The sequence below is a fragment of the Rhea pennata genome, chromosome 3 (assembly GCF_028389875.1).
Source record: "Rhea pennata isolate bPtePen1 chromosome 3, bPtePen1.pri, whole genome shotgun sequence".
Classification (NCBI taxonomy): Eukaryota; Metazoa; Chordata; class Aves; order Rheiformes; family Rheidae; genus Rhea; species Rhea pennata.
Window position 1 is genome coordinate 79,132,390 of NC_084665.1, and position 27,803 is coordinate 79,160,192.

A 27,803-nucleotide genomic window follows, 5' to 3' on the forward strand; every position below is an offset into this window, starting at 1 on the left:
CATGCTGGATTTATAGCTATGTCCAATCTCTAGTTTCGCTGGGTAGAAGATCGTGACACACATTTTCAAACTGAACGCCTTTTGTACTGGGACAAAGTCTTTCCAGCAGGCTTAAGTAACAAGCCATTAATTTGTGCTAGCATATTTCATTAGCAGCAGGAAAGTGAACTATTGTTGGACACAATTTGCTGTTCGGCGTTTTTAATTATACTGTTTGACCTACATCTTTTATCCTATTTCCTTACTGTCCAGCCATAAAATATGACCTTAGATTAAAATACTAACAAAACTCGTTGTCAATGATAATTCTTGTTGTGGCAATTTTGCGTAAGTCAGCAGAGAAGAATTAGGATTTGGAGTAAATAAACCAATTAGTCTTTTTTTGGTATCAGTGCATGTTTTTGCCTGCTGCCCTTTATAGTCAGATTCAAAACATTTACAAAACAAGTACAGTTTCATCTGAGAAGACAAACATAAACATGGAAGATACAAATCAAAACAAGGATCTGTGAAAGAGTGGAGCAAGCACTTACCATGCCAAAACATATTGTTCTTGTAAAGACAACAGCTTTAACCACAATGCTTTCTCCAAATATATGTTTATAAAGTTCAAGGCTAGAGCTTTTTTAGAGCCTAAAAAGTGAAGCATTTAGATTCCAGCAAAACTCACTGGAATCTGAGCGCCTTATTCTCTTGGGACCTGAATCTTGCAAATAGTTAATGTACAAGGTTAACTTCTCCACTGCAGTTTCTGCCTAATTTCTCCTTGCTCCCTATTTTTTGAAGACTTACGAGGTTGACAATTGCCTCAGACTATGAATATGCTAATAAACAAATATATAAGCAGGGCTTCCACAGCTCCTTGATACTGATAAAACCTGAAAACAAATTTTATGAGTTTCTGCAAGCTAACGATTTTTTTTGAATGCATTTACTTTATATCCAGTTTGAGTCTCTCAGCTCATACAGAAGTGCATCCACTTTGCTCTACTGTGTGAAAACATACACACTAGAAAAACAAAATAGCTCCTGAAGACAGGCAGCACAAAATTATTAAAATGCAAAAATTTTCAAGTTGAAATACAAGAGATACACAAGACTTCATATCATTTATATCCATTCATATTTTCCCCTCTCAGATCACAGCTCTAGGCTCTAAGACAGCTTTTTCAGCTCACCTTTCCCCCTTCAAATCAGCTACAGATCCAAATTAACTAGCTGTCAACAGGACTAGTTATTAGCTGCTTTCCCTTTCCTTCTATCCATACACCCCACAAAATGGCAAACAAAACGGTTTTATTCTGGGCTCCTAGACTGGATATCCTCTGTAGGCACACACATTTTGAAGACTGACTATTCAGTGCTTTTGCCATTTAAGTTCGGTCCCATATAGTACCTGGCTAGCTGTCCCAAAGGCACCAGCCCTCCGCCACAGCTACTAAACAGCACCGAGAGAGGAGTTTGGGTCTTTTTTCTCCAGTTGTAGCGTCAAATGGCCTCCTCTCCCTGGGTTGCTATAGTCAACAAAAATACCAGATCCAGGCACACCAGGAGCAGCTGATTCACGTGCCACTTCCCTGCCCGGACAGGCCCAGCTGTCCCTATAGCAACCCCCTGCACCGAGCTGCCACAGTGCAAAGTTGTTCACCTGATTTTGTATGCATTTGGGGCAAAATGCTGGCAAATTTTTCCTATCTCAGTCGATCTGTGATGACTTTATCTAGGGCTGGATCTCCAGATCAGATAAAATGCTTCAGGCTCCCTAGGACATGATGTAGCCCTTTCATGCCCAAACACATACAGAGCTTTAGAGATTATTTAACTACCTCTAGGAATGGTTAAAGTTTATCTTGTGGCAGTAGAATGTATAAAATGTGCAAATATTTTTAGGAGAAAGGCTCGCTTTTCTTTTGTCTCCCTTATCGGCGATTCTAGTGTCTAGAGATGCACAGACCTACCTCAGAAACTCTATCATGAAAAATAACTGAAGTGCTGTTTCAAACATTGATTTGTTATCTTCCAAATAAAAACAATATTAGAGACATCTTTGCATAAATGTTTAGGGGTATGTTTAAATGCTTTTAAGTGTATAGCATGTTTTTCTAGGCTAGAGATAATCCATAAGTAAAAATGAGAGAAATCTGTCCCCAGGTATCAGTTGAGCAACTTGGTCTTCCACAGCTCTGACAAAGATGTTCAGGGCATGTAAAAACCAACCAACCTTCCCCCACATACACACAAAAAGCCTCCGCACAGCACTGCTGTTAAAGACTAAAACAAGTTATTCTAAATTTCAATTACTGTCTGAAAAAATTCACAATCTTTTTCTTAAAGCATGCCAGAGCAAACCTTATCCAGAGAAGCAACTTTTCATTAGGACTCTATGCTATTATTAGCCTTTATTCAAAACCCTTGACAACAGAGCACGTCTCCAATTTTTATTGTCTAACCTACGTAGGGATTTGAAAAGACCACTGTATTCTTTTCATACCAGAAATTTACAGCAGAATTTCACTGATCCATCCCATGGAAGCAATTTTTCTCTAGCATATGTGAACACTCAGGAAAATCATCATGAGTATAGGGGTGTTTTCATGCGTTAGCTGTAATCATGCCTTACTCAAGTTGGAATTGAACTTTTAGGAAGTTATAGAAGGTTTTATGGAGCCATTCACTTAAATGTTACAGCTAGTGGAGCTGTACACTGAAGGCACTTGGAACAGAGCAAGTACATTTCTGCAAAACGAAAATGCCTTTTTTTCCCCTCACTTGGGCCATCCTGGGGGCTGAGAGAAATAAATGTGCTAGAGCTATAACCACTGCCTTGGAAAGAAAGAAAGACTCCAAACAAGCTAAAAAACTCACAAGTTTCCCTCCCTGCCATTTGCTTCTCCACCTCTGCTCCTTAACCCTTTTGTTTCCTTCTCATGTTCACATGCAGTATCACAAACCCCAAGCTTACAGACACTGTAGATCCCAGGGGAAAGCACATCAGCTTATTAATGGATTTGTGCAAACTTCTACACAGGGGCATAACGAAAGCTATTTAAAATTGCTTACTCTTATACAGTCACTTTACACTTGTTAAACACCAGGACTCTGTGTATGGGAATCTACCATGAAGCAGTTGGCTTTCAATAGCTGGGGAGGCCTACACATGCAAAGTCACATAGCTGTTCAGTTGTGCTTCCAATAGCAGTTGTTTTTAATATTAACACTGTAACTAAAGCTTATAGAGTAGTAATAATAAATTAATAAAGAATAATAAAAAGTAAGAATAAATAATAAGGCATACAAATAGGAGACAATACAACCTTTTCAGCCTCTGTTGCAATGATCCAATTCTTCAGTTAAAAAAAAAAAAAAAAAAAAAAAAAAAAAAAAAAAAAACAAGCATCCCAGCACTGGTCCTGGTCACACTGGAAAAGCAAACTCTAAGTATCTTTGGGTGTGGGAGGGGAATCCAAAGACTGCATATTATTTTAAGTGTAAAAAAGTAAAAAAGATAAAGTTTTATTTGCAAGGTAATAAGTAAGCATCTCATTAATACATTAAAAATACTTTATTAAAAGTCAGTGTAGTGGAACTACAGTCACGCTATATGAAAGTTAATTCTGAGGTGAACAAACTGACCTACTTGTGTTTAGGCAGTTTAGAATGTGAAATGCTGTATCTATTTTATTTTTAAAAGCCACATAATGAAATTTAAAATTTCGTAGTTTCTAGCCAACTTCAAAGACTTTTAATGTGGTAGATTTTGGAACTATTGTTCCCACATGATGTCATCTCTTTTCAGTGTAGACTGAAGTTTCTGTACATTTTTTAACAGCTGAAGCGAGCTTTTGCTTTTCTGTCCAGGACAAGTTTTAGACCTATTTTCCTTTATAGCAACTGGAATTTCTTTTGTTTCCTTTGGGTCACCACATTTTAATTTGACATGAACTGCCTCTTGCTTCAATTTCTGAGTTTTTTGCTTTATTTTCTGGACCTAGGAAGAAAGATTACCAACAGAATGTTACATATTCAGAAGACACATGGATGTATAGCTTACCAGATTTCTACCGAATTCAGTATGTCTAATGGACACTTTCAAAAAATGCTAAAAGCTACTAATTTGATGTACAATTGTCTTGTAGAAACAGAAATCCTTACCAAAAATTGACCTCACCCATGTTTAATAGGTTGTTGAGCCTCCTACACACATACACACATTCCTTAAGGTATATAAAAGCTTGCTTGAGAAAGCCTGAATATCATCTGCTATGACCACTCTCTATTTGTGGCTGTCTTTTTTCATTTCAAATGATACTACTCTAACAAAAAAAGAGTTATAAAATGTATACTATCTATTATCAGTTACTCCATGTAAGCAGTAACTTGGAAGCCCCCTAGCAAAACACATAAACAGAATAAATATGGTTGAATTACCACAGAACGTATGATTTTTTTTTAAATGTCAACAGTATGCCTTGACTTATATTTGGCATGAAAAGGTCACTGACAAAGATAAAATTAGGTTGGAACCATTCCACACGCCAATTCAGGCTTCAAGTCTATATCTATAAATGATTAGCTTTAATTGCACTCAAGAACATATTAACTGTAAAATACAGAAATGGTTACAGTGTTTTTAGTGAGACAGGTTCAAAATATAGAAAGTTGTATAAAAAAAATATCAAGATTGGCTTGTACAAAATACAAATGGATGTGTCTGTGCGTGAAAGCACTGGAAGAAACAATACAGAGCAAGGGTTACAGGAATGGCCTGTACTGATAACCACGGCAGGATGGACAGCAGGCAAATCGATAAACCCTAGAATGCACTTTTCACACCATGACGAGAAGGTGTGTGCTCCGATAAGGCCACACCACAGCGCAGGCAACTTGCTAGCAGATCTGCACTCTGAAAACATGAGGATGACAAGATTGCACGACACTGCATGTGCCATTCCTATTCCTATCGTCCCAAAAAGCAAGAGGAAGATAAACTATAGCCATAAGGACATACAAAATGAAGAAACAAAGGTGCAGTTGTTGCCCATTTTCTTAAGATTCATGGAGGATGAAGTCAGCAAGATTCTGAGGCAGAGAATCATGCCATAATGATTGCTGACTCAAGAGTCCATGAGATTTATCCAAAAAACAGCTGTTATTGCCAAGTAAGAGGAACCCAAAAGAAACCGTGAGGACTCGATAGTCAATGGCCTATGTCCATGTTGCTAACATGTGACCATGGTAAGACTATGTTGACATAACTATCTTGGTGCTTGCAAGCATGTGGACAAAAAAAGTTTGAGCAAATAAAATTTATCAAAGAATAAATGCAAGTGAAATAGTCTTACTTAAATTAAATATCGCCTTACTCTTCCATAAGGTTTCACAAACACTTTTGTTTTGTTTCTTATATAAGCAAAGTTCTTAGGTGAACCTATTTATCCTGAAACATCAGACGGAGGAACAGAAAAATATCAGATGGTACTACGGGTTGTATTTCATACCACATGTTCCAAATCAAGCTGCCATAAGGGGTTTAAACAGCTCATCTACAGAACAGGGATTTTATATGGGCATGTACGCTGCGCTGTAACCTATGGATCTGTAACAAACACTGTCGGAATGCATACAGTTTAGGGTTAAAAAGACAAAGGTCTATCTAGCTATGATTTTGGAGAAGCTGCATTCAGCAAAATATTTGGTTAATAAAAGGCTTGAATATTTCAGTAATGTAAAAAGACACGTAAGCCAGTCTGTACAGGAACTAGACTTTTTTTTTTTTTTATCCTTCCTGAAGGATAGGGCACACAGGAATGAAATCTCAACAGTCGGTCTTAAAACAATGAGCAGGACTGACAGATTGACCAACCCTGTTCTGCGTGGCAGGAGCACCGCAGGACCAAAGTTTTCCTGCTGCCAACTGTAAAGTATTTTCTTAATGAAAGGGAGAAACTGGAGGTACAAAAATATTGAGCTGGCAGCCTAATTTTAGTCACCTGTATTTGAACATCCTGGCTTAAGCATTTCAGTGACATTTTAATTAATGACAACAGGAGGCAGAGTTGTAGCAACCATTCAGTTAGTGTATTACTAGCTAGACAGCTTACATTTTTTCTTATACTAGCATGATACTTTTTCAGTTTGGATATTTGTTCGCCTTTAATTTCCATTTTTTTCACAAGGCAATCCAGTTCCCGTTCTAGGTCTTCACGAACTTTGGAGTTGTGAGTTTCCTGTATTTGCTTCAAGAGTTCTTGATGCTCACTATTAAAGACAAAAAATGGTACTCATGATATAGCCTCAATGATTAACTCCAGCACTTTTGATATACTGCAAGTGTTGCTAGGCACCTCCTCTGGAATTTAACAATTTAGCACTATTTACCCTCACAAAACACATTCATCTGGAATATATTCGCATTAAAAAGGAAAAGTTTTTTCCATTGGGTTCAATTTTCTCATTGCAAATTTTCAGCTCACATGCATCTTATTCCACCCCGCTAGCCACAGTCATTACAAGTATATGTGTAACACTGTGCAAAATGAGAATTTGGAAAGTGAACAGAAGCCAACAGCAGCTACGCAATACAGTATTTTCACCTCCTGCCCAATTTAGTGCAGGCTTTGAAGACAATGTACAACAGAAAAGCCTTGTTTCAACTACAACATTTTAAATTGCAGTTTTTCTGACAGATAATTCAAATTAAAACATTCTACTCAAAGATCAGTAACAAGGTGTTCGCCTTTGTTGAACTAATCAAAAGGAATAGTTTAAAGCTACTTGATATCTAGATCTCTGTACTAGTCAAAAACAGAGAAAAAACTTTCCAATAAGGGCTTGGACAAATAATCTCTTTCCAGAGGTCATGGTTTCTTTTCTGACTTCTGAGTAAATTGCTGCTCCTTGTCAATTTAATTGAAGCGACTGGTTGTGTCTAGTTTAAAAAAAAAAAAAAAAACAACAACAACAAAAAAAAACTTTGCCCTTGGATTGACATTTCATTAGGAAACCCATCAGTGCTTTTCAAAGAACAGATTTGGCTGCAAGTATAAATTAAGCCACATATCCGAGGACGAGAGCCTAAAACTCTTACTTCATTATTAAGATGGCAATTTGGAAATGCAAATAGAAGTTCAATGCACACTTTGGATTACATATGGGAAGCTCATAGTACCAAGGATTAATCAGGTACCAATGAGACATTACGGATTTCAAACCAGTGCCAACATCCTAACTAGTTTAATCAACACTGGTTTAACCTGATCAAACCACAGCTCAACTTGTTGAAATGTTTAGAGAAGTTGCAATCAACAAAATATTTGGTTAATAAAAGGCTTGAATATTTCAGTAATGTAAAAAGACACTTTTAAGTCAGTTTGTATAGGAATTAGAGCTTCTATACTTCCGATCCCATGATGGATAGGGCACACAGGAATGAAATCTCAATGGTCTGTCTTAAGACACTGAACAGAAGTGACAGACTGACCAACTCTGTTCTGTATTGCAGAAGTGCCCCAGGACCAGAAGTTTTCCCACACATTTGGTTGTCATGACCACTGCCACGACTACTACAACCAGTTACATTTCCTTAGCCCACAGCTCTTCAAGCTAGTGTTAACGGGAAAATGTCTAAGAACATGACTGCTTGTAATTCACATTTACTTGTAAGGCTAGAAAGATACATTCACTCCTGTCTTGTGCTTTAGCTTCTCCAGGCCCTGCCCACTTTCTGGTCAGGAGGCAGGAAAATGTCCCTATTTCACAACCCCATTACAGGACTGGCAAGTTTTCCTGCTATTGACAGGGAACAAATCCCAGAGCGTCTCAGCACAAAGACTCATCGGATATGCACCAAGCTAGTGTGGAGGGAGCACAGAAAGAGTGAGGACGCAGTAAAATAGGCTAGAGTTTGTGACAGGACTATTCCTACCACCACTGCAATAACCTATGCTATCACCCAAACGGACAGCCTTTTGCAGTCCTACTCAATACTAGGACAACCTTGGCAGCTTTTTCCAGGAGAATATTCTTGGTGGACTTGGTAGAACATAATGTTTAAAAATTCCAAAAAGCACAGGCCTAAAAGACTTTGCATTTGCTGCAGCTGTTACCTTAGTAGCAGCAGGGTTGAGCACAGGATGCGGAAGTAGAAGAAACCTAGCTGAATGTTGCTTGCTCTCAAGATCAACAATTTGGTAGGATTTTTCTCATTTGGAAATCAGACCTGCTCAGACTATTCTTCCCACAAGTAGTCCTGCACCCAAAATTAACTAGGTTCAAGTATAGCATGCCTGTTGCTTCTCAGGGCCACAACTGAAGTCACTTATACCAGAGATGAGTACTCACAAGCTCATTTGGCCAAGCTCATCCTCTATGGCCAATAGAAGGTCAGAAATATTTCTGGTGACAGAAGATGATGTGGAACAAGCAGATGCAGATTTTGAAGCAACAGTTCGTCCTGAAATCCCAGGTGCAGCTCCTTCTTGGCCTCGCGATGAGAAATGAGGATTGCGGTGCTTCATAATATGCAATACGCTTTGTACGTTTGCAGTAACAGAATGGCTGGAGCTGGCAGACTTGAAGAAAACTTAATAAGTGGTTTACAGAAGTAATAAACAACTACAATGAAGAGACTTATTAAAACTGTAGATGCCAATTTAGTAAGAACATTTCATTACACTCACCTTCCCAGCCACAAAAGGAAGCACACCAGCCTTTACATGAAATTGTGGAAGGCCTGTTTTCTTCACAGTAGTATTTTTCTGCCATAAGATATAAAGGAAAAGTAAGATAAGAAATTCCAATGTGCTGGGCCAACAGCAAAATCTTAAACAACAACAACAACAAAAAAGTAAAATCCAAATAAACAAACAGTGAAATGCATCAACTCAGTTTCCCTCTTTAAAGAAAAATCCCTCCTGTATATGGAAGAAGTAAGATTTTCCAACAATAACAGCTAAATAAATTCTATTCCAGATGTACTTAGTAGATAGTTTGACAAATAGATTGACATTAGAAACTGGGCATTGCTTACATAAGTTTGCAAAACCTGAGTTGCAAAATTTTGACCAATCTGTAACCTGTGTTCCTAAATGAATTCTCTTGATTTCAGCATTCCCCCCACAACCATCTTAAGATTACTTAGTTCAAATTGAGGAGAATTAGTTTTGCCAGATAAAATGAAAAGCAGCTAAGATAGGACAAGAAAGCAGGCAGTAAGACTGTAACAGTGGTTATTGTCATGCTGGTGAGGGTGTTAACAGCCCTATTCCAGTTTCAACAAGAGCGAGGCGGGCAGGGGGAGGAGGGTAAGAAGAGAGAGGTATTCAGCACTGTTCTTCCCTTGGGAAAGGGAATAAAGCATTGCAGACAAGTCAAGTGCCCCTTGCGTCACCACTTTTTTGCAAATTCCTGTCTCTCTACAAATCAGATCCTATCAGCAACAGTATGCTAATGATAAACTTTCATGTTACCTTCTGAGTTTTTTTCTTCTTTCTATTTTTCTTTTTGGGTTCATTTTGAGATGAAACCAAAGACAACAAAATTCTGTTTATCTCAAATTCTGTTTGAAGCTGTGGGAAAAAGCAGAGAAAAAGAAGTATTTAATGAAATATTATAAGTCTGAAATCACATGGTTTGATTAATGCCCTTCATGCATGGATGCGAATCAATTAAGGACACTATTAACTGTTCTGTTTGGGAAGTATAAGCTACATTTAAAATTTGAATAGATTACTAGGATGGCATGATATCAGACAGATCTTGCAATACTGTCTTAGAAGTTCCTATTTTCAGCAGTTCAAGAATAATTCAAGAAACTCCATATTTCTCTGCTTTGACACCCAGGAACTGAGTAAGTAAATTCTGCTGCATGCTAGTAGTGTGATCATAAAATCCTGAAGAGTATGCACATTTGGATCTTGCCATTTGGGGGCAGATAGAACCGAGCCCATTCATGTAACACTGAGGTCAAACCTGCTGGATCATCCAGGGATTGCTCTGTAGATCAAAGTTGATATAAAAGCCAATAATAAATAAGGTAATAGCCATTCCAATTAAAAATACAACAAGGGCTGTGCTTTACCATGTATAGCAGACTTGGATAAACAGCACTAGAACTTTACCACTAAAGAGATTATTCTGGCTTTTCTCTCAAAAGGAAGTTGAGGCAGCCACAGCACACCCGCCGTTTCCTAACCCAGACCCAACAAACTTAAATCAATCCTGCAGTGAACTCAGATAGGAGTAATACCAGTTTAGCACTCAATTTACTACACTGAAGTCTTTTCTTGAACAGTTGTTTATACTACTGCTAAGGTCAGTCTATCTGCTCTGGGAAAGTTGTTCTTGCTATGTTTCTCAGCAGATAAAATCTTCATACTAGGCTTTCTGCTCTGCAGCAGCAGAAATAGTTCAAGAAACCCCCCAAACTGCAAATTTCCAACTGTGCCATTCTGTTGGAAAGTGGTCACACACCTGGGCTACAATCTGCAGGTTATTTCAAGGTTCCTGGACTGATGAAAGCCAACAGGCCTTTGAAGAGGTATAGAAAGTGACTGCAACGATGAATTAATTTAAGCTATTAGCTGTGCTTACAGCTAGATTCTTATAATACTATTCTTCAGCTCTTGCATTCGCCCCTGGGGAATGTCACAACAAACTGCTTTCTTTCAAAATAGCTGCTACTTCTCAATGAAGTGAGGTTTAGAACACCTAAAGTCACTTTGCTCCTTTAACAAAAGATCACTTTTATTCTTGATTTTGTTCTCTTTGGGGAATACTCCTCTCTCAATGGATGGTGCCCCACAAGAACTGACTATGAAATCACAGAACAGTGAACTATTCAAATTCTCATTTAACAAATGGTGTAACAGTATCACTGATTCAAGACTTTTCCAAGAATAATCTAGTGTATTAGATTCCAACAAATCTTCAAAAGAGGAAGACAACAAAACAACCAACCTTACTTGGCGTGCTCAGTTTCTTATGTGATCCACTTTCTAGTTACTGTAAGCTAAGGTTATCTGATTTAGTTGCAGTTTTTTTAGAAATTCATTTTCTACTCAGATCACTTATAGCAGCTTTCTGGCAGATGAAATGTATTTATTAACAACAACAACAACAAAACAAGTAGAATCTTCTTGGAGCAAGACATGCAGGACACTACACAAGCTTTCTATTACATAGTTTATTCCTGGTCCAGTGAGTATTACAGAAGTTCTTCCTTGCTAATAATCATGTCAAATTTAAAAGCAATAAAAAAGGGCAGGGAGAATAACTTTCTTCAGTATTAAAAAAAAGATAAAATAAAACCTTTTCACTCTACCTGAGCAGCTTTGTCTTGTATTAGCTTGCGCTGATGTTCTTCTTTACAAAGCTTTTCTTCTAAGTGTTTGATCTTGTCCTGAATTTGAAGGCAAAATGCTTAGTCACACTTCAGTTTGTCACATTGAATTAGAAGTATGAAGTTGCTTGCAATTGTAATCTGGAATAAAACAGGACTGTAGGAATCTTTAAGGCCCAGATTGAAAAAACAGGCTTACAGAAATGAAGCCAAGTCAGGAGGCATTCAACAAAATTCAACAAGGTGTGTTTTATTATCTTAGCTTTAGCAGAGGAAACTTCTGCAAAACTTAGGACTATTAACAGTATGCCATATAAATCATATGAAATGAAGGACTTTCAGACTGGCACTTCATGCCTGCTTACTTCTGCAATTCTCTGAGTAGCAGTAAGTTTAAGACATTGTTCTTCTAGCACTTCAAGCTTTTCAAGTTTTGTATGCAATTCCACCTGGTTCTGATTCTTCTCCTTCTGAAGCTGGGTCTGAAAAAAATAAGCCAAAGTTGATTTGGTTGCTGACTGAAATTGTTTCAGACAGCAAAAAAATAAACACCCTACAGTAAAGATTTTTACCTAGTTTAAATGATATATTTTTAAAAATTGAAAAGCGATGAAAAACACCATGCAGACAAAGACAACTCAGGTTTCCAGCAGTTTCTTTGTCTTCCAAATATGCAGCTGTTAACATGGTTTTGTTCATTAGCAATTTCACCTAGGGAGTCTTTTTGTACAATTCACTGAATGGGCTGGCATCAGCAAGTCAGACAGCAAATTGCCTATTTACTGTCAACCTGAGCAGAGTTGAGGAAGAATGAGGGACAAACAGTTCAGATCTTAAACATTTCTATACTTTTGTACAACATCACTGCTTTGTTAATTACGTTAATAAGTCTCACCTGTTGTTCTAAAACCATATTTTTCTCCAGTTCTGCACTGGAAACCATTTTCTTCATGTAATCCAGCTGTTTCTCCAGCAGGGAGCAGCGGGATTGTGCTGCGTTTAACTGCACACTTACATCTACAGAGATGCAGAGACATTCAGTACAGCAACAGGAATTACACATTTAGCTAGTTTGTCAACTCATTTGAAGAACTCTTTAGCCTCCAAAACATGCAAGAAGAGTTGTGTAGGTCTGAACAAAAATATATGCTATTAAGACATAAAAATCAGGATGCTTCTTCAGAGCTAGACCCTAATATGAATTCCAAAGGTATAAGCACTGCAGTTACTTTGGTTTATACCAGCAGATATCTAACCAGAACTCAGTTTCTTTCTCGCCCCTCACTTTTTCTCAAGTTAGCAGTGCTATACAAGTAAACAGGTGTTTGCTTATTGTAGGAGTTAAATATATCACCTGAAATTTGCTCATTCTTTAAAATAGCATTATGGAGTAAGCAATACTCAATTAGTATATGTAAAAATAACTAGATTTAGAGTTATCAGGAAGGACAATACACCTGCCCTATTCTGAAGCAAAAAAAAAAAAAAAAAAAAAAAAGGAAGAGGGGTATGGGGTGGCGTTAATTAGCAACTTAGCAAAATAAACAAACACTCCCTGGATTATGCAGTCTTTGAGCTGCTGTGGCTATACCTTATCACTCAGAGAAATACCTTTCCTCTGTTGCATTAGTTCTTGATGTGATATTTCCTTTCTGTAGGATTCATGCTCTAAGGCCTTCTTATATCGAGCAGCTTCTGCAGAGAGGCTGCACAGATTATCTTCTGCCTGTGATCTCTCCAGCTCTAAGCGGTGGATCTTTTCTTGAAGGGTTTTCAGGGCTGCCACCACAGCTAGCAAACAATGCAAAAGTTACACTTTCAGCTCCTACAGCAGTTCTTTATTCTTATTATTTTTATAAACCACTTCAACAAGCAAAATACTATCTAAATTTTCTTTCTAGGATCTCTCCTAAAGTGAATGATATGCCCCAACAAAGCACTGAAACACTCAAAACGCATTTAGGAAAAGAAAAAAAAAAAAGAACATTTACTACATAACTGAGGTATAAAGCACAGGTCCTATGAACAAAGCTATTTTCATTCCAAATGTTAGTAAGCACAAAGAATTCATAACAAATTAAATAGAACAAAGCCTAGAACTTAGAACTGTGAGCATCTCCTTGCACAAAAGGAGGGAGAAGAGGTATCAAAGTTAGCTCACAAGTTTTGTTGTAATGGAGCTGGTTTGGACAGATAATAAGGACACTGTGATGGGGGGAAACAAATACAAAGGAATGTTTTAGTAGAGGGTGCATTCTAAAAACTTTGTTGTTTCAAAAGGTAACAATTCAAATTTCTAACTTCTGGTATCAAATGATATTTTAAACTATAAAAATGAACTTGAAAGATACTGCTTTTAGCTTCAAACTGAAAGAAGAGTCAAAATTCTATCAAGAATAAAATCACAGTTCCAACTTCAATTTCAATGAAAATCTATCAGCTCTCCAGAAAACATACATATCTGTGAATACTTAAAGTATGTTCTGTAACAAGTTAAGCTTCTTATCTGAAATTTCACAAACCTTAATATTTTCCCTATACCAATACTTTTGGTGGTGGAATACTCAGCAAATAGTGCTAGCTCCATAACAATTCTCATCAGCTTCCCCACCTCCTCCAGAACCAAAAAGTCAAGAGACAAGAGAGCAAAAAGATGAAGCAATGCCATACAAGATCTTTCTACAGGCATACAAAACACTTCTTCACTTAAACACTTAGCCATGTAACATTAAACTGAACATTTTAATACAAAAACTCCCAAATACTGTATGAGAGAAAATTATTACAGGAATCACAGATTCTTCAAATGCTTCCACAAAGTGAAGAGCAATGCTCGCAAACACATAGGCTATGGCTGTGCAACCTCCCAAAATTGGCCATGACACTAACACTGAGCATGGTACACTCGTGATTTGCTGAGCTCTCTGGACATGCTACGCCACCAAGCATTTGTCTTGCGAGCTCCAGACAGCAGTCATCAGTTAAGGTAAGGGACAAACCTAGTGGCTTTCTCTCTGTCCAGTGAATCTGGCTGTGCAGCACAGAGCATCTGTGCTAGAAACAGTACACGGTATTCCCTATTGCTTCATTAGAGTATTGAGAGCAAGTAACTTGCAACTGTCACAGAACTGGGCCCGTATCTTACGCAGCCCAATATGCTGATAACTGTTTTCTGAAGGACTGTTTTATTCACAAGGTCTCTCAAGGAACCATACCACACAAAAAGCTTAGAAGTAATTTTAAGTTAGAGGGGGTTAAACAACACTACACAAAGCCAATTTCAAGTCAGAGTAGCCCACTAATGAACTTTGTTGTTGTTGTTTTAAAGTCACGAACTTCTTCTGCTGAGTTTGAAGCATTCTCCTTTGCTTACAGAGGAAGTCTGACAATTTTTAAGTTAAACAATTTTCAAAGCCAAAGTTTATAAGGATGTTAGAAGACTCGCGGCAGTTTCCATTCCAGGAGTATGACTTCAGGGACCACTCCCTCAGGACACATATACATCCTGTCTCAATGTCAGTCTGATAATTACAGCAGGTCATTCAACAGAGTAAAAGAGAATGCGGAATTTACTCTAGAGATTTTGCATGGAGCAATTAAAAAGACCACTTTATGGATATATTTTGGCTTTACCTTGGTTGTTGGGGATAGGTGATAGCCTGTCACCACCAATAGCTGTCAACTTCTTTGATTCTCTACAAGTAAAGGCTGCAGGAAGTATTTTATCTGGTGGCTGAAGAAAGCTTCCTATGAAACTGTGCTTTGATTCAGAATCCATAGCCTGTAGGAAGAGAGATATATAATGCCATTAATGAACTATATAATAGTGACAATGTTTTCAAGGTACATCACTGGACAGTTCTTGGCTCTGTTTGTATCAAATCAGATCATTTGGTCAAAAATAAATAAATCACACACATACGTACACACACGCACAGCAATCCTGTATTTTTAGGCAATTCCAAATCAATGCCTTTTGCATCACTAATGATAGCTCTTCTCAAGGACCTGAAGGTTTGTAAGATTTTTCTTGGTTCTAATTATTTTTCCTTTTAAAAGCCAAAGATTAATATTTTTCTAGTATCTGTTTTATGGACTTTCGCATCTGCCTGCAGTACTCTCTGCAGAGCTAGCATTGAGGTCTTGCAACTTGTTTTCACTTACAGCCTCCTCAGTGCTTTCATACTTACCTTTTTACATATGTTGGTCTATACAATAAAGTCACGGTGCCCAACATCTAGCATGGAGGTAACAGAAAGGATATTTAACATGCAATATTCTTGTGATTACTACCAATAGTCTTCCCGTTACTAAACCTATGTATTAAGTCCTGTTTCTCCACTCCCTTTCTGCACCACCTTTTCAAGTTATTTTATCACAAGCACATTTGAAGACTGTTTGCATTGCGCCAAACAGTGATCCTCCTCAATCTCCAAGACATGGACAGCGAAACTTGCACAAAATGCTATCACTCAAGAGTTTATAATACAGGGCAAATTCCTGCACGGTAACAAGGACGTGGCCGTACCTGCCACAAGACGCTACCTACCACACAACTCCGCACACATGTCCCAGGAGCCGCACACCACACATCTAAAACAGGTTTTCTGCTCAGGCAAAGCCATTTATGTATTGCTAACTCCCAAGGAAGCCACAAAAAGGAGGTACCTAATAACAGGGGGAAGAAATCCTTAGAAAAGTCATGCAATTACAAAGTGCTTTCTAGGAGAAGTCACTCCTGCTGGGGGTGGGTGGGAGGAGATTTCCAGTGGAGGTACCAGTGCCTAGGAAAAGCTCTCTCAGCACCATAACAAATAAAAGCATCCATGTCCATCCACACAGCTAGGCACTAAAACAAAGATACTAAGAAATATTTTTGCTCTGTTCCTAGTTGTCATTACGCAGGTGTAGACACCAGCCTCTGCTATCCTGTAGCCCCCGCAGAGTACTGGGAAACACCCAACCTGGCTGCCCCTGGCAGGTTTATTAACCATGTCAAGCAGCACAGGAGGCAGAAGCAAGAAGTAGAAGGCAGCAGAAATTTCAGAGAAGGATGAGAAAATCCTGTGCCCACACAGACGGCCTCGCTGTTGTCTTTAGATAGAGGAGGAGACACATGGCATGGCACACTGGCACATTCACCTGGGAAGGCCTGGAAGAAAGAGCATTTGAAGTGTTTCTATTTTGATTATTGTTTGCCAAAGCTCTTTTTGGGGGGCCCTCATGAAACCTGGCGAGGAAGAAGTGAATTCAGTATCTTACGGATACAAAGCAGCAACAGACAGTTTGCTGTGCTCACCAGGCACTAGCACAGAAAGCACAAGGGCTTTGCACAGCAAAGGTGGGCACTTCCCCACGAAGCAATGTCCCTTCCACACACTTTAGCAAGTCCCCATCTAGGGGTGCTCTGCTGAGCAACATCCTGCAAGTGCAAAGCTGAGGCTCTACCAAAAGGAAAGGCACAGTTTTGACTTATTTTTCCATTATCGTCTTTCCTGTGTGCCATAGCTTTCTGATTGTTACTGTCCGGAAAAAGAACAGCTGCAACATCAAACAGAAGAATGGCTGAATACTTTTCTTCCCAAGTCTACCTACACATGAGGTTATTGCAAAGTGAAGCAGGATATGGATTCACAATTTCTATAGCCTCCCAATTCTGGTGCACAGTCAATATCAGTGAATTTACTCCACTAGCAAAGTACACCAAAACATCTGACCAGGGAGCTAGTTAGGACTAGTGAGTGTAATGTAAATTCACACTTTCTTTTATATTAACTTTCCTTTGAAAGCAACCCCCCATTCTCTATTCTTTAGTTTAAACCATCATACCTACTTGATACTCCAAAAATGTGAAATTAGCAAGACTTACCCATCTTCCCGTTGCTTCTCAAAAGACTAAAGAAAAGGTCCATAAAAATGCATATACACACACCCACAACAAACTTTCTACCACTACCATTATCCTTGGAATGCAACTTTGGAAGCTTTTGCATAAAAAGGTCATTTTTACTCACGCCAGCAAACCCTTTCAGAAGTCAGCATAATTACAGACTCATTTTTCCAGGAGTACTCCAGAGGAATCTGGCTTTCTTGCAAGTTTGCAGCTGCTACATAGGAATTAGTTTCCTTACGACCTTCACGTAAACAAGTTCTGCTGTTTCCGAGGAGATGGGTATGTTGACGGTTGTAAGAAGGGCAGTGAGCCGAAGCAAATAACGAATCAAAGAGGGAGGGAATAAAATACCAGAAAATATGAGAATTTCTGATCGCACAAATAGTAAAAAAAAACACCTATTTGAGGGAGTTAGAAAAAAAGCACTTTAGTTCTGTAATGGATGGAGGAATAAAGTGAAACAGAAGCCAGCTCACCACTCCAGTGCTGGAGAACCATCTAATCCAGTGTGGGATGCAATGTGCAAACCCATGATTTTACCAGCATAGTAGAGAGGGTAACAAGCTGCAATCTGGGGCTGAGCAGGAAGCTGAGGGTGAGAACTCCTGAAGCTGCACAGCTCACATACCTAGGTTTGCAGACGTGCCGCTGTGGATAGTTATGGACTCTTTGTTTCGCCACAGATTGCTCCAACAAGGAGGTGGTATAAAATAGGCAGAAGGACCTGCTGCTATAGTATTTAACCCAAGGAGACTCTGCCAACATAATTACCTCAGTAGAGGTGCTCCTAATGTAGACAAGTCCTTCAGTATCTTAGGAAGTGAATATAGTTTATAATAACCATTCTGCACAGTGATAATATCTACAGCATTACAGGCCTAAGACAAGGACATAGGCCAGAAAACGGATTAAGTCACTCTATGTCTGCAAAGGCAAACAAATATCCTGACCATTTTCAGCTCATTCGGGCAAGAAACCTGTTAGGAAACAAATAGCAAAAATACACCTGGACGTCAGCTACCCTACTATCAAGGTTTTCCATCATTAATGTTTTAGATTAAGTTTCTAGACAACCATCAAGGACAGATCTGTTTCTTAAAAAGGGTTACACAGCCTACGCCTATTGCAGGCTTAACCTACTGCTATTTAATTACACAGCACCAGAGACGCAGGTGCACTGCCACAGGGAGGTGCTGTAAAACACTGCTTCCTGAACAGTAATACTTGTGCTAATATGTAACGCTTGGGGTGGGGGGGGATTAGCACTTTACCACCCCTAAAGTAGCCAAAAGACCATTGATTAGACATGTTCTTAGTTAAGCAAACAAGTGCATTAGTTGGAGGAACAGCCTAGAGAAATAAGTGTATTAGAGGTTGACATACCACGCAAGCTACAGGCAGAGACAGGACGGAGGGGAGGAAGAAACAGCCTGCTCCCATGCCACGGCTTGCACAGCCCGCAGGGGCCGAGGGGCACCCGCACCCACCCGCCTACCTGCCTGCCTGCCCCGGCCGCCGCTGCCCGCCACCACCCCCCCAGCACCGCCTGCCTGGGTGCAGCTTCGAGCCCACTGCCGGCCTCCGGAGCGGAGCAGAGCAGCGCGGAGCGTGCGCAGAGGCTGTCGGCACGGTTCCCTTCGCCAGCTGCTCTTACCCATATATGTGACTTTTATATCGCAGGAAAGCAAGCCAGCTTGCGTTCGGTACCTTAAGACAGACAATCTGCCATTTCATCATGCTCACGCAAGTACTGATGTCATCCGTATTTATTTTGTAACTGCTGCTGAATGTTCAATGCCAGAGCACTTGATCAGGCTGCTGTATAAAATAATTGAATTTGCAGTTACTGCTTCCTAGCACAAGTAAGCATATCAACAGTGGGAATTATTAAACACTGCTAAAATCCTAAATGCTACAGAAAGACCAGTTACAACTAGTTCATCCTCTTCCTTCCCTCCTTCCTGTTCCTCCTCTCCAGTGTTAGCCAGATCATACTCAAAAAACTCTTTTGAAGAGTTTGAAAATGTTTTGCCACATACACAGCATGTCACATACTGTAACACATAGAAAGGCATTTCAGGAGTGAACAGATTCAGGGAATAATGCTGGCTTAACAGTTTCCCTAGAAATACATACCATAGGAATAATGGGATGATGAAAGGGATGTTACAGTAACTTCTTCAGCGCTCTTTATCTTCCAGAGGTCATGGTTTATTCAAATTGTTGTGAGGGCAACCTTTTAGCATTTAAGAAACTGTCATTTAAGCTGCTTTCACAACACCTCCAAAGAGAAAAAAGAAGAGAGGATCAAAGCGCTATTCAGAGTGAAACACAAAGATGACTATCTCCTGACCTAACCTAATGGGCACGCACAAATTACAGTGCTTTTTCGTAGTTGAAAATAAAGTTCCAGGTGAATCAAGGAATGATTCAGTGTTTATCTGGCACACTAGAAGAGACACTTTAAAGGATTGCCACAACACAGGCTACGCCAAGAAACTCCCATTACGCTGACCGAAGCCCGTCTTTTTGAGTCAAATATTGCTGGTGAAAGGTTATTTAGAGGCATTTGCATGGCACAATTCAAACTGGTCTATCTTTTCCCCCTTTACTTTCCAGGTAAAAGCCTGACCAGCTGTACTAGCTGTGCTAATAAATTCTGTTAGCCTCATTCTTGACAGGTAAAGGAATAGCCCTTCCTTCTCACTGACAAAAATAAACAAGTAATGTTGTAGGCAAAATTCACTGCTGCTTTGGGAACATTCAGTCACTAGCATCCTGATACAACCACTTTAATCAGCTTGAAACAAATAATCAAACATAAAATAAATAATACATCCTTGCGCAGGACATACCTAAGTAACTGGTACTCATGTGTCTTCCTTAATCCATGGCTTAGAAATGTGATAGTTGCAAAACTAATAGGAAGTGAAATCAAACTGAATCAACAAAGCATTTTGGCATGTTTTTAAATTCTGTTGAGTCCCAGTTTAAAATGGATTTTGAACAAATGACTAAACATGTTGTTTGAATAATTAAGGAACTTGGTGGCTGTACGGAGTTCTGAAAAACTGGCAGAGGCAAATCCATGGGAGTTGTCTTATTTTTTTTCAACTGTGAGATATTGAGAGTATCAGAACTGAATAAATAAAAGTTTAGTGCCCAGGCTCTTCAGCTGGTATTACTGTATCAAAACCTGTTCGTTCTTAAATTTTAAGCCTTATGCAAAACTTTTGTACAACTTTTTTTTCAGTCTTGGAAGATAGAAGCTACATTCCGTACTTTCTCACTACCCTGTATGTACTATAGATTATTTCAAACAGGCACCTGGAATTTTATTGTACAAAAAGTCCCGAGATCTTTATTTTCTTTTATCAGTTCTTCTAAACATTCATACCCATATTCCTGAAAGTGTCATGTTGCTAGATAAAAGAGAGAGAATGAAAAAAGAGGTAGAAGGAAAGTAGAATGAGTTAAATAAGTATTTTGGGAACAAAGCAGAGAAATAATCATGTGGAGGAAAAGTAGGGGAAAAACAAAGATTTTGTGAGACAAGTTTTTTAGCAAAGGGTTCCAATCTGACAGTGTATTAAGCAATATTTGGTCATAATGTCTTCAGAGTTTTGTTGTTATCTTCAATGAGTACAACAGACCAAACTCCACATTAAATTGTGTCTTTCGGGCAAAAGTGCATCATAAAATCATATTCAGTATTTATGAGTAAATGGAGCTGGTGCAAACTGCTTTGACCTGTAGTGCAGTTTATAACTGAATTCAGTGTTTCAGTCCAGTGTAGAGGAGTAAGACTGCAAGTACAGATCTAGTAACAATTGCTGTGTTAGCACAAAGGCAACTGAACTAGAATAGAATGTATAGAAAATATAGAAACACTATATATATATATGTATGTATGTAGAAACACAATATATATATGCTCACTAATATTCTTCCTTTCTTCCCTAGTAATTGTTGCACTTACTTTTTCCTTTCATCGATTCTACCTTGTAGTTGCTTTTTCTCCCTCATCTACTCTCTTTTCCTAGTATTACCTTGTATCTTTGTTCCTTGTTCTTTTCCCTTCATCGTCTTTTCTTTCTCTCCCTCTTTTACTTTTAGCATAAAAAGTTGGGGGTTTTTTTACACAGTGCAAAGAGCCATTTTCTCCCTCTCAGATGTAACTATCATATTCCTTCCCTTCATATGTAGATCCAACTCCAGGAGATGCTGTTTGCTCGTAGTATACTGATTGATGTGGAAATTGAAAATGCTCTCCTCAGTGCTCTCCTTGAAGAATGCAAAATATTACTTTGCCTCCCCAGTGCTATTTTCTGCTGCTGATGCCATCATGCTATCTCCTCTTTGCAGTTTGCTCAGCTCAGTCACTTCACCTGCAGGAACAAACTGCTTTTGCTCATTAGATTGGAAGCAGCTCTCACAGCTTTCTAGAGAGCAGAGCAGGCTATATGTGTCCTGATAGATTGGAAAGCAGGATGAAATTACTAACTCTGGCTATTGAACCTTGATTAAAAAGAAGACCTGGCGGTTGTGGAAAGGGAAGGTTTTAAAGGGTAACTTTCTCCAGTATAGAAGACTATGCATCTGCGTAGAGACAGAATAATCACAGATGAGAAGGGCAAATGCAAAAAGGAAGAGACACATTAGAGTAAGGTGGGGCTAATATGAGTGTAGGTTGAAGTGACAATTACAGTGAAGAAAGATAATGGGGTAGGGGTTAGTTACTGCAGGTACTGACTTATTCACAGCAAACACTTACTGCAGGGTAATTTTCTTTTACATCTCAAATATTTAATGGGATCACTGAAAGATGGTTCTGGATGTTGCAGCTTGCCCTCTAGGCAGATGAAACAGCCTGATTGTGCATGTGATGCCACACTATTGCTTTGGAATTTGTTTTCAAAGTAAACTTATGTTTTCACCAATACTTTCTCAGATAAAACGTCAGTCTCCTTTCATCCAACATCCTTTAACCTAGCCTGCAGATGGAGTAGGAGGTAGGTTTTTAGCCAAAATCATGACATGGAAGAGCTGAGAAACACAAAGAGAATAATTGTTTATAGGTTCTGCCTCCTTTTACCTACTGCCTGCCACCCCTTCATTTTTTTTCGTATTCTTCCTTGCTGCTGATAACTAAGTATATGGCAGAAACAAGAATTCCATTCTTCATTTTTATGTTGGGCAACCTAAGAAAAAATACAGCCAAAAAGAAAGCTATTAACAACAAAAAGATAAGTTTCACTCCTGGCAAGAAAACATCCCCAAAGTCATCTTTTGTTGACAACAAATGTCGTTAAAGACACAGAAAAACAGCAACCAGATTTCAGTCACAGCAACTCATCAACCTTATTTTTTGATGTCTAGTGTGTCAAAGAATAACTTTAAATAATATTATCTGTTTACAGAATTTAGAATACTCATAGCAACATCAAGAAATCCACATTACACATACATCCTGGACAGGCATAATATTGTTAAGTATTGATGCCAAATATAGTTTGTATATAGAACAATATACTCAATTCCTAAGAAAATGAAAATGCTACATCATTATGTCTGTCTGGAGCAGTCCAGGAAAACTATGACATTCAAAGCTATGCAACAGGATACTTGTTTCTCATAGTCTGCATATTTAAACTAGCACAACTTCTAAGATGCAGGAAAAAAATCTGAGTAAGATGCTATGAAGTCCTGCAAAATGTTGCATATATAAAACTAATTTCAACTGATTATCAGTTATTCAAGAGCTCTTTCTCTCCTGTTATCTTGACACACACTTTCTGAGTGCATGACAATTTAGAATGCAAATGTGGGAACTTAAATTCTTGATGTCTTGTTCCTGCATAAATCCTGTCTGCATAAATCACAGAGGGATGGGACCAATAAGGGACAGATGTGCCAGGACACCTAGCTGTTCAGTATCAGGGCCTAGTCCTGAGTTGGGTAACGACAGGCTTTCATTCCCTGAATGTAGAAGAGGAGTGGGTGCAGGGCCAAAACAAACAGCATGCTCAGTGGGGAGCTAACGAGATATGCATGGGAAGCACTATGAACACGGATGTATGTGAATTCCCACCCTTCTCTGGTGCTTGGCACCTTTGTCCTCTTGAGATCCAGAATCTGAAGTCCTTTTCTGGTGGTAAGTGCCAAAATCTGTTCCTTAGACCAACAAATAAACAGCACCTGTAGCTTCTCTGGTCTATGACTTCATTTCATATGGATGCTGGCCACAGTACTATTCTTTTTGTTACTACTGGAAAATACAAAGATCTGTGTTAAAACACAGTTTGCCAAAGGTGTTTAAAAGGTCTATTTGGCTGTCAGCGAATAAAAGAGTCCCAGTAAGCAGAGCTCATTTTCTTTTAAAGTCTAGCAGGAGGAAGTGGTGTCCATCTCCCCTATGCAGTTACCCAGCAGTTTAGAGCACTGGCCAGGAAGTGGGAGTTTAATGGCTTTCCTGGGGAGCATTCATGCCACATCCCTGACTACCATGCTAGACAGGGAGGAGGAAGACTAGGAAGGAAATAGGGTGTCGCTACCTTTTCGTTTGAAGTTATTACCCCATCCAGACAAGCTTGTCAGGGTCTAGGAGGGGGAGAACCTAGCTGTGGTGAAGGACAAAGTAAAATAGGATGTGTCTCTGTCATCTAGTTTACCCACTGGAAGAGAATCCTGGATTCTATTTATGCATTTTTACAGCAAATAGTCCCTGGATTAAAAAAATAAAAAAATGACTTGAGAATAGCTACCGAAAACCAGCAAGTCTTCTCTCCCAGGTAAGTGACTATGGCTACAGTCATACTTCCACTTGGTGTCTCTTTCTTTTCAGATAAGGACACACCTTCAAATGACATGGTGACTACTTCCCTTCTACCTTCCAGTACATCTGAGCATGTAGGACAGTCTCCTGAGAGGTACAAGACATTGATCTAAGTCCCCTCAAGCTGAAGTCAACATTGGATGCTGATCTCCCAAACTGAGAGGAAATGCTCACTTCACTGGGCTACTGCCTGGAAGGTGAATAGTCCACCATAGGTGGCCAGGCATTGAAACCAGCAGTGGCTATAACAAGAAACCTGACCTTACTGGGATGTGCTTGCTGAGCTCAGAGAACTTCCCCTCAGCTGGGTCTCTCTTGGAGCTGCTCTATTTCCTGCATCACAAGTGGGCACAAAGGGGAAAGAGATGCTAGGGTGCTCAACTTGGGGCAATTCAGAACATTTCTACCCAGAAACAGACTACCACAATTCAGTGTTGCTCAGTGGAGCTGTTTTGCATCTGAATTTTTAGTTTACCCGTGTTATTTTCTGGGGCCTAGCCCTTCGTCTTTCAGGTTACACTTACACAGTTAAATGAAATATAGCCAGTGACTCAACAAAGCAGAGCATTGCCTTAAGATGCCTGTGGTTCTAGTACACTGCAGCCAAGATCTTCTCAGAGCAACCCATACTTCAGCATAAAACTATTCTATAGTCTTTCTGCTGGAAAGATTTGTTCTTCTAAGAAGAAGCCAATGGGCACCTTATGCAGCCTTGCTGCATTTATGACCTCTAATGAGGCAGGGTGGCAGAGGCTGGTTCTGGTGTGCATACCCAGCCCACACTAGGCCAGATCACGCTGCAGATGTACAGGCATGTGCTGAGAAGTAAAACAAGGCCAAGCTTTTCTCCACACCTTATGCTGGAGCTTGCCTGATCAGTGAGCCCAGTCTGTTAGGATGACATATGAGTCTGGGCTTGATAACAAGGTTGGGCCTCAGTTCAAAGACAGCACAGGAGTAGCCTCTGGGTTTCTGATGTCTCCCTGTAAAACAGGAGTCACAGAAGTTTGTTTCCTCAAAGGTCTACCGTGAAGAAAAATGCATTAAGTACTGTGAAATGCCGAAATACTGTGGCAACAAGCCAAAATCCAGATCTGAAAGGAAGAACAGGGTGGACCTTTAGAAGACAGAGACCCTTCCTACATATTCGCTAGTTTCAGTTAAGTAGGCTTTAACAAAAATGGGTGTAAATGAAACCATTTGAAGGAATCTAATTAAAAGCGGTTTCTTCTGAAGTGCACAAGTTTTACTGTGTTGTTACTAGTTCTCTAGCAATTGCCTAAGTGAACTCTCCAGTAAAGAGCTATTTTGTGGCATACTAACTTCTAAAAGTAAATAAAGTATACTTTAAACCTTATTTATGCCTTAGGAAGAAGAGAAAATGACATAAATACAATTACTTTATATTAAAAACAATAATTTTGCAGTTGGATATAATTTGCATACAACTATGAAAGTCTTTTCTAGTTAAAAAAAAGAGGGAAGTTAATCAAGGAAGGAAACACTGAGGTTTAAAACAGCCACAAAATTGTTTTACTTCAGCTTATCATCTTAAAAACTCAAATTCTGTAATTCTGGATGAGTTGCCAGATTGTTTCCTTCATAATTCTGCTTTTCTCTTATCCAGTCTTTATGGATCAAAACAAGCATATTAACTTCAGTCACTGAATACACAAATCAAACAAATACATTCCTCTAACTTCAGATCTGATTAATTCTGCTAGTAGTCTTTGACCTTGATTTCCACAATGTCTTGCAGTATATACAGAAGCTTGACCTAGTATTAGAAAACTGCAGAGATTTGGTTTGGAAAAAATAAAAGCTACCTTCATCTCCATTACCAAACCACTACAGAAAAACCTATAAAACAAAGAGCTGAAATCTGGAGTTCAGGCCTTTGAGCCAGTTTCACAATCTGTTTCCTGTAGCAAGAGTTCATTTGCAGCCAGTGGAAAAAACAACTTCTGAAAGATAAAAGGCAGTGCTCTGACTTTCAATCAATCTTACCATTCAGTGTGGGAATATAGCCATATTAAAGTATAACATCAACACTTCTGTTTTGATTCTATTTAGTATTGATCTCTGATGTATGCAGGCACTGTCAGAGATATCCAGCAGGTACAAACTTGTCATAGGAAAAATGAGATATATCCAACTCTTGGAGATTAAAAATTAGATAGAAATAAAGGAAGCATATGCGATAGGTCTACTCATAAGAAAACTAGGAGACCCATAATAAGTGACAACAGAACAGGACAAGTAGCCAAAGTGGTAGCTAATTAAGAGAGAGAGAGAGAGAGAGAGAGAGAGAGAGAGCGAGAGAGAGAGAGAGAGAGGCAGGCATTGGCAATGGTATTTTCTTTGAAACCATCAGTTATGATGGGAGGGAAGGCCTTGATTGCTTAGTCAAGACTCACATGTATTAAAGCACCGATGATTTTGGTAGATGTATTGCTCACAAGGGTGCCAAAGGCCTAGAGGAAGCAGCTGCATGAAGTAGTCCAGGCCTGTTCACACTGCTGAACAATGGTAACTCAGATTCATTGCAGAATGACTTTTTTACAGGAGGAGTGGGAAAAAGGAGACTGGCCTTTCCCGAAAGATACAGGTAACGACACAAGGATATCTATTCTGCAAGCTTCAGAGAAACTGTGCCAAAAAATAATAGGAATGGCAGATGAAGACAACAGACTCTTTGTAGATAAAAAAGTTGTTGATGGCTCATTTTTGTGAGCCAGTCCAAGCCTTGTTCCTGGAATCAGAAACCATTTCTATGTTTTTCCACAGTATACTAGTAGCTTGCTCTGTATTAAACTTTGGCTTTGAGTTTTGAATTTTATAGCAGGAAACTTGTGCATGATAAATGTCAAACAAATATGCAAGACCAGTGTCCTGTTGCTGATTTACTTGCAACCATTCTTTTTGCTTTTGGGATACTTGAAATTGCGGTTGCACCATTGCTTTAAGCTAACAGCTAAAAATGTGTGGTTCTGCCTGTGTCTACATGCTTCCCTCGCCTCTTCTCTGCCAGCCCTAGCAACCATGCAGCCAAGAGGTGGATGCGATCAGGGAACTGACTTGGCTGAAAATGAACTTTATCAAAAAAAAGCATTCATTTTCCACAAAAAAGAAGGAATGAGACCATATGACCAGGGAAACAACAAGAACATCTCATTTGTTAGCAGTCTGCATTTATCTTGGATTAAAGAACTGTGGAACTGCTGCCCAACTTGAGCATTACAGATTTTTTTTGTGTGTGGTATTACTCTCAGATTTGAAGGTACTGAATTTCACTTGTATGGAGTGTTTTTTTTTTTTTTTTTTTTTTTCTCTCCCTTTGTGGGCATGTTTACTTGGCCTGTATCAAAGGCTTCAGCTGAAGTGTGTACTTGAAAAGCCTTTGGAATCGCCTAAAACACGTGCACATTTTTTTATTTATTTATTTTTTTTTTGCCAATGCAAATTTCTAAAGTAAAGTTACCAGCAGGATTACTTCGCTGTCGCCAGTAATAAAGGACTTAGGACTTTTTTTTTTTTTTAGAAATTTGCCACGCGCCTGGAAAGGAAATCATGAGGGGAAAAAAAAATGTGCAGAAATGACGGCAAAGTCTCTCCCTTACCTAGAGGTTAAGCGTTTCCTTCCAAACGCACCGCCAAGCGCCCCCCCGACCCCAGCCGCGGCCCCCACGCAGGCCGCAGCCCCGCGCGCATTGCCTCCTGGGACACGTAGTTTCCTC

At 39.2% G+C, this 27,803-nt stretch overlaps 1 protein-coding gene across 12 annotated transcripts; it reads right to left on the bottom strand.

The window, feature by feature from the left end:
* Positions 1 to 3,547: 3,547 nt before the first annotated feature.
* Positions 3,548 to 27,763, bottom strand: CEP57L1 (centrosomal protein 57 like 1). 12 transcript variants are annotated; one of them, XM_062570974.1, is made up of 12 exons: positions 27,687 to 27,763; positions 19,368 to 19,512; positions 14,972 to 15,119; positions 12,950 to 13,129; positions 12,234 to 12,355; positions 11,704 to 11,820; positions 11,321 to 11,398; positions 9,468 to 9,566; positions 8,679 to 8,756; positions 8,341 to 8,570; positions 6,102 to 6,258; positions 3,548 to 3,988 (listed from the first exon to the last, which is right to left on the bottom strand). In XM_062570974.1, exons 2-12 carry the CDS (start codon positions 19,368 to 19,370, stop codon positions 3,764 to 3,766), a joined length of 1,437 nt encoding a protein of 478 aa, XP_062426958.1. In that variant the 5' UTR covers positions 19,371 to 19,512; positions 27,687 to 27,763; the 3' UTR covers positions 3,548 to 3,763. The 12 variants fall into 12 exon arrangements, with proteins under 12 accessions (XP_062426958.1, XP_062426960.1, XP_062426961.1 ...); XM_062570976.1 differs by lacking the exons at positions 19,368 to 19,512; positions 27,687 to 27,763 and adding exons at positions 17,353 to 17,492; positions 18,727 to 18,749; XM_062570977.1 differs by lacking the exons at positions 19,368 to 19,512; positions 27,687 to 27,763 and adding exons at positions 17,353 to 17,492; positions 17,860 to 17,905.
* Positions 27,764 to 27,803: the final 40 nt, after the last annotated feature.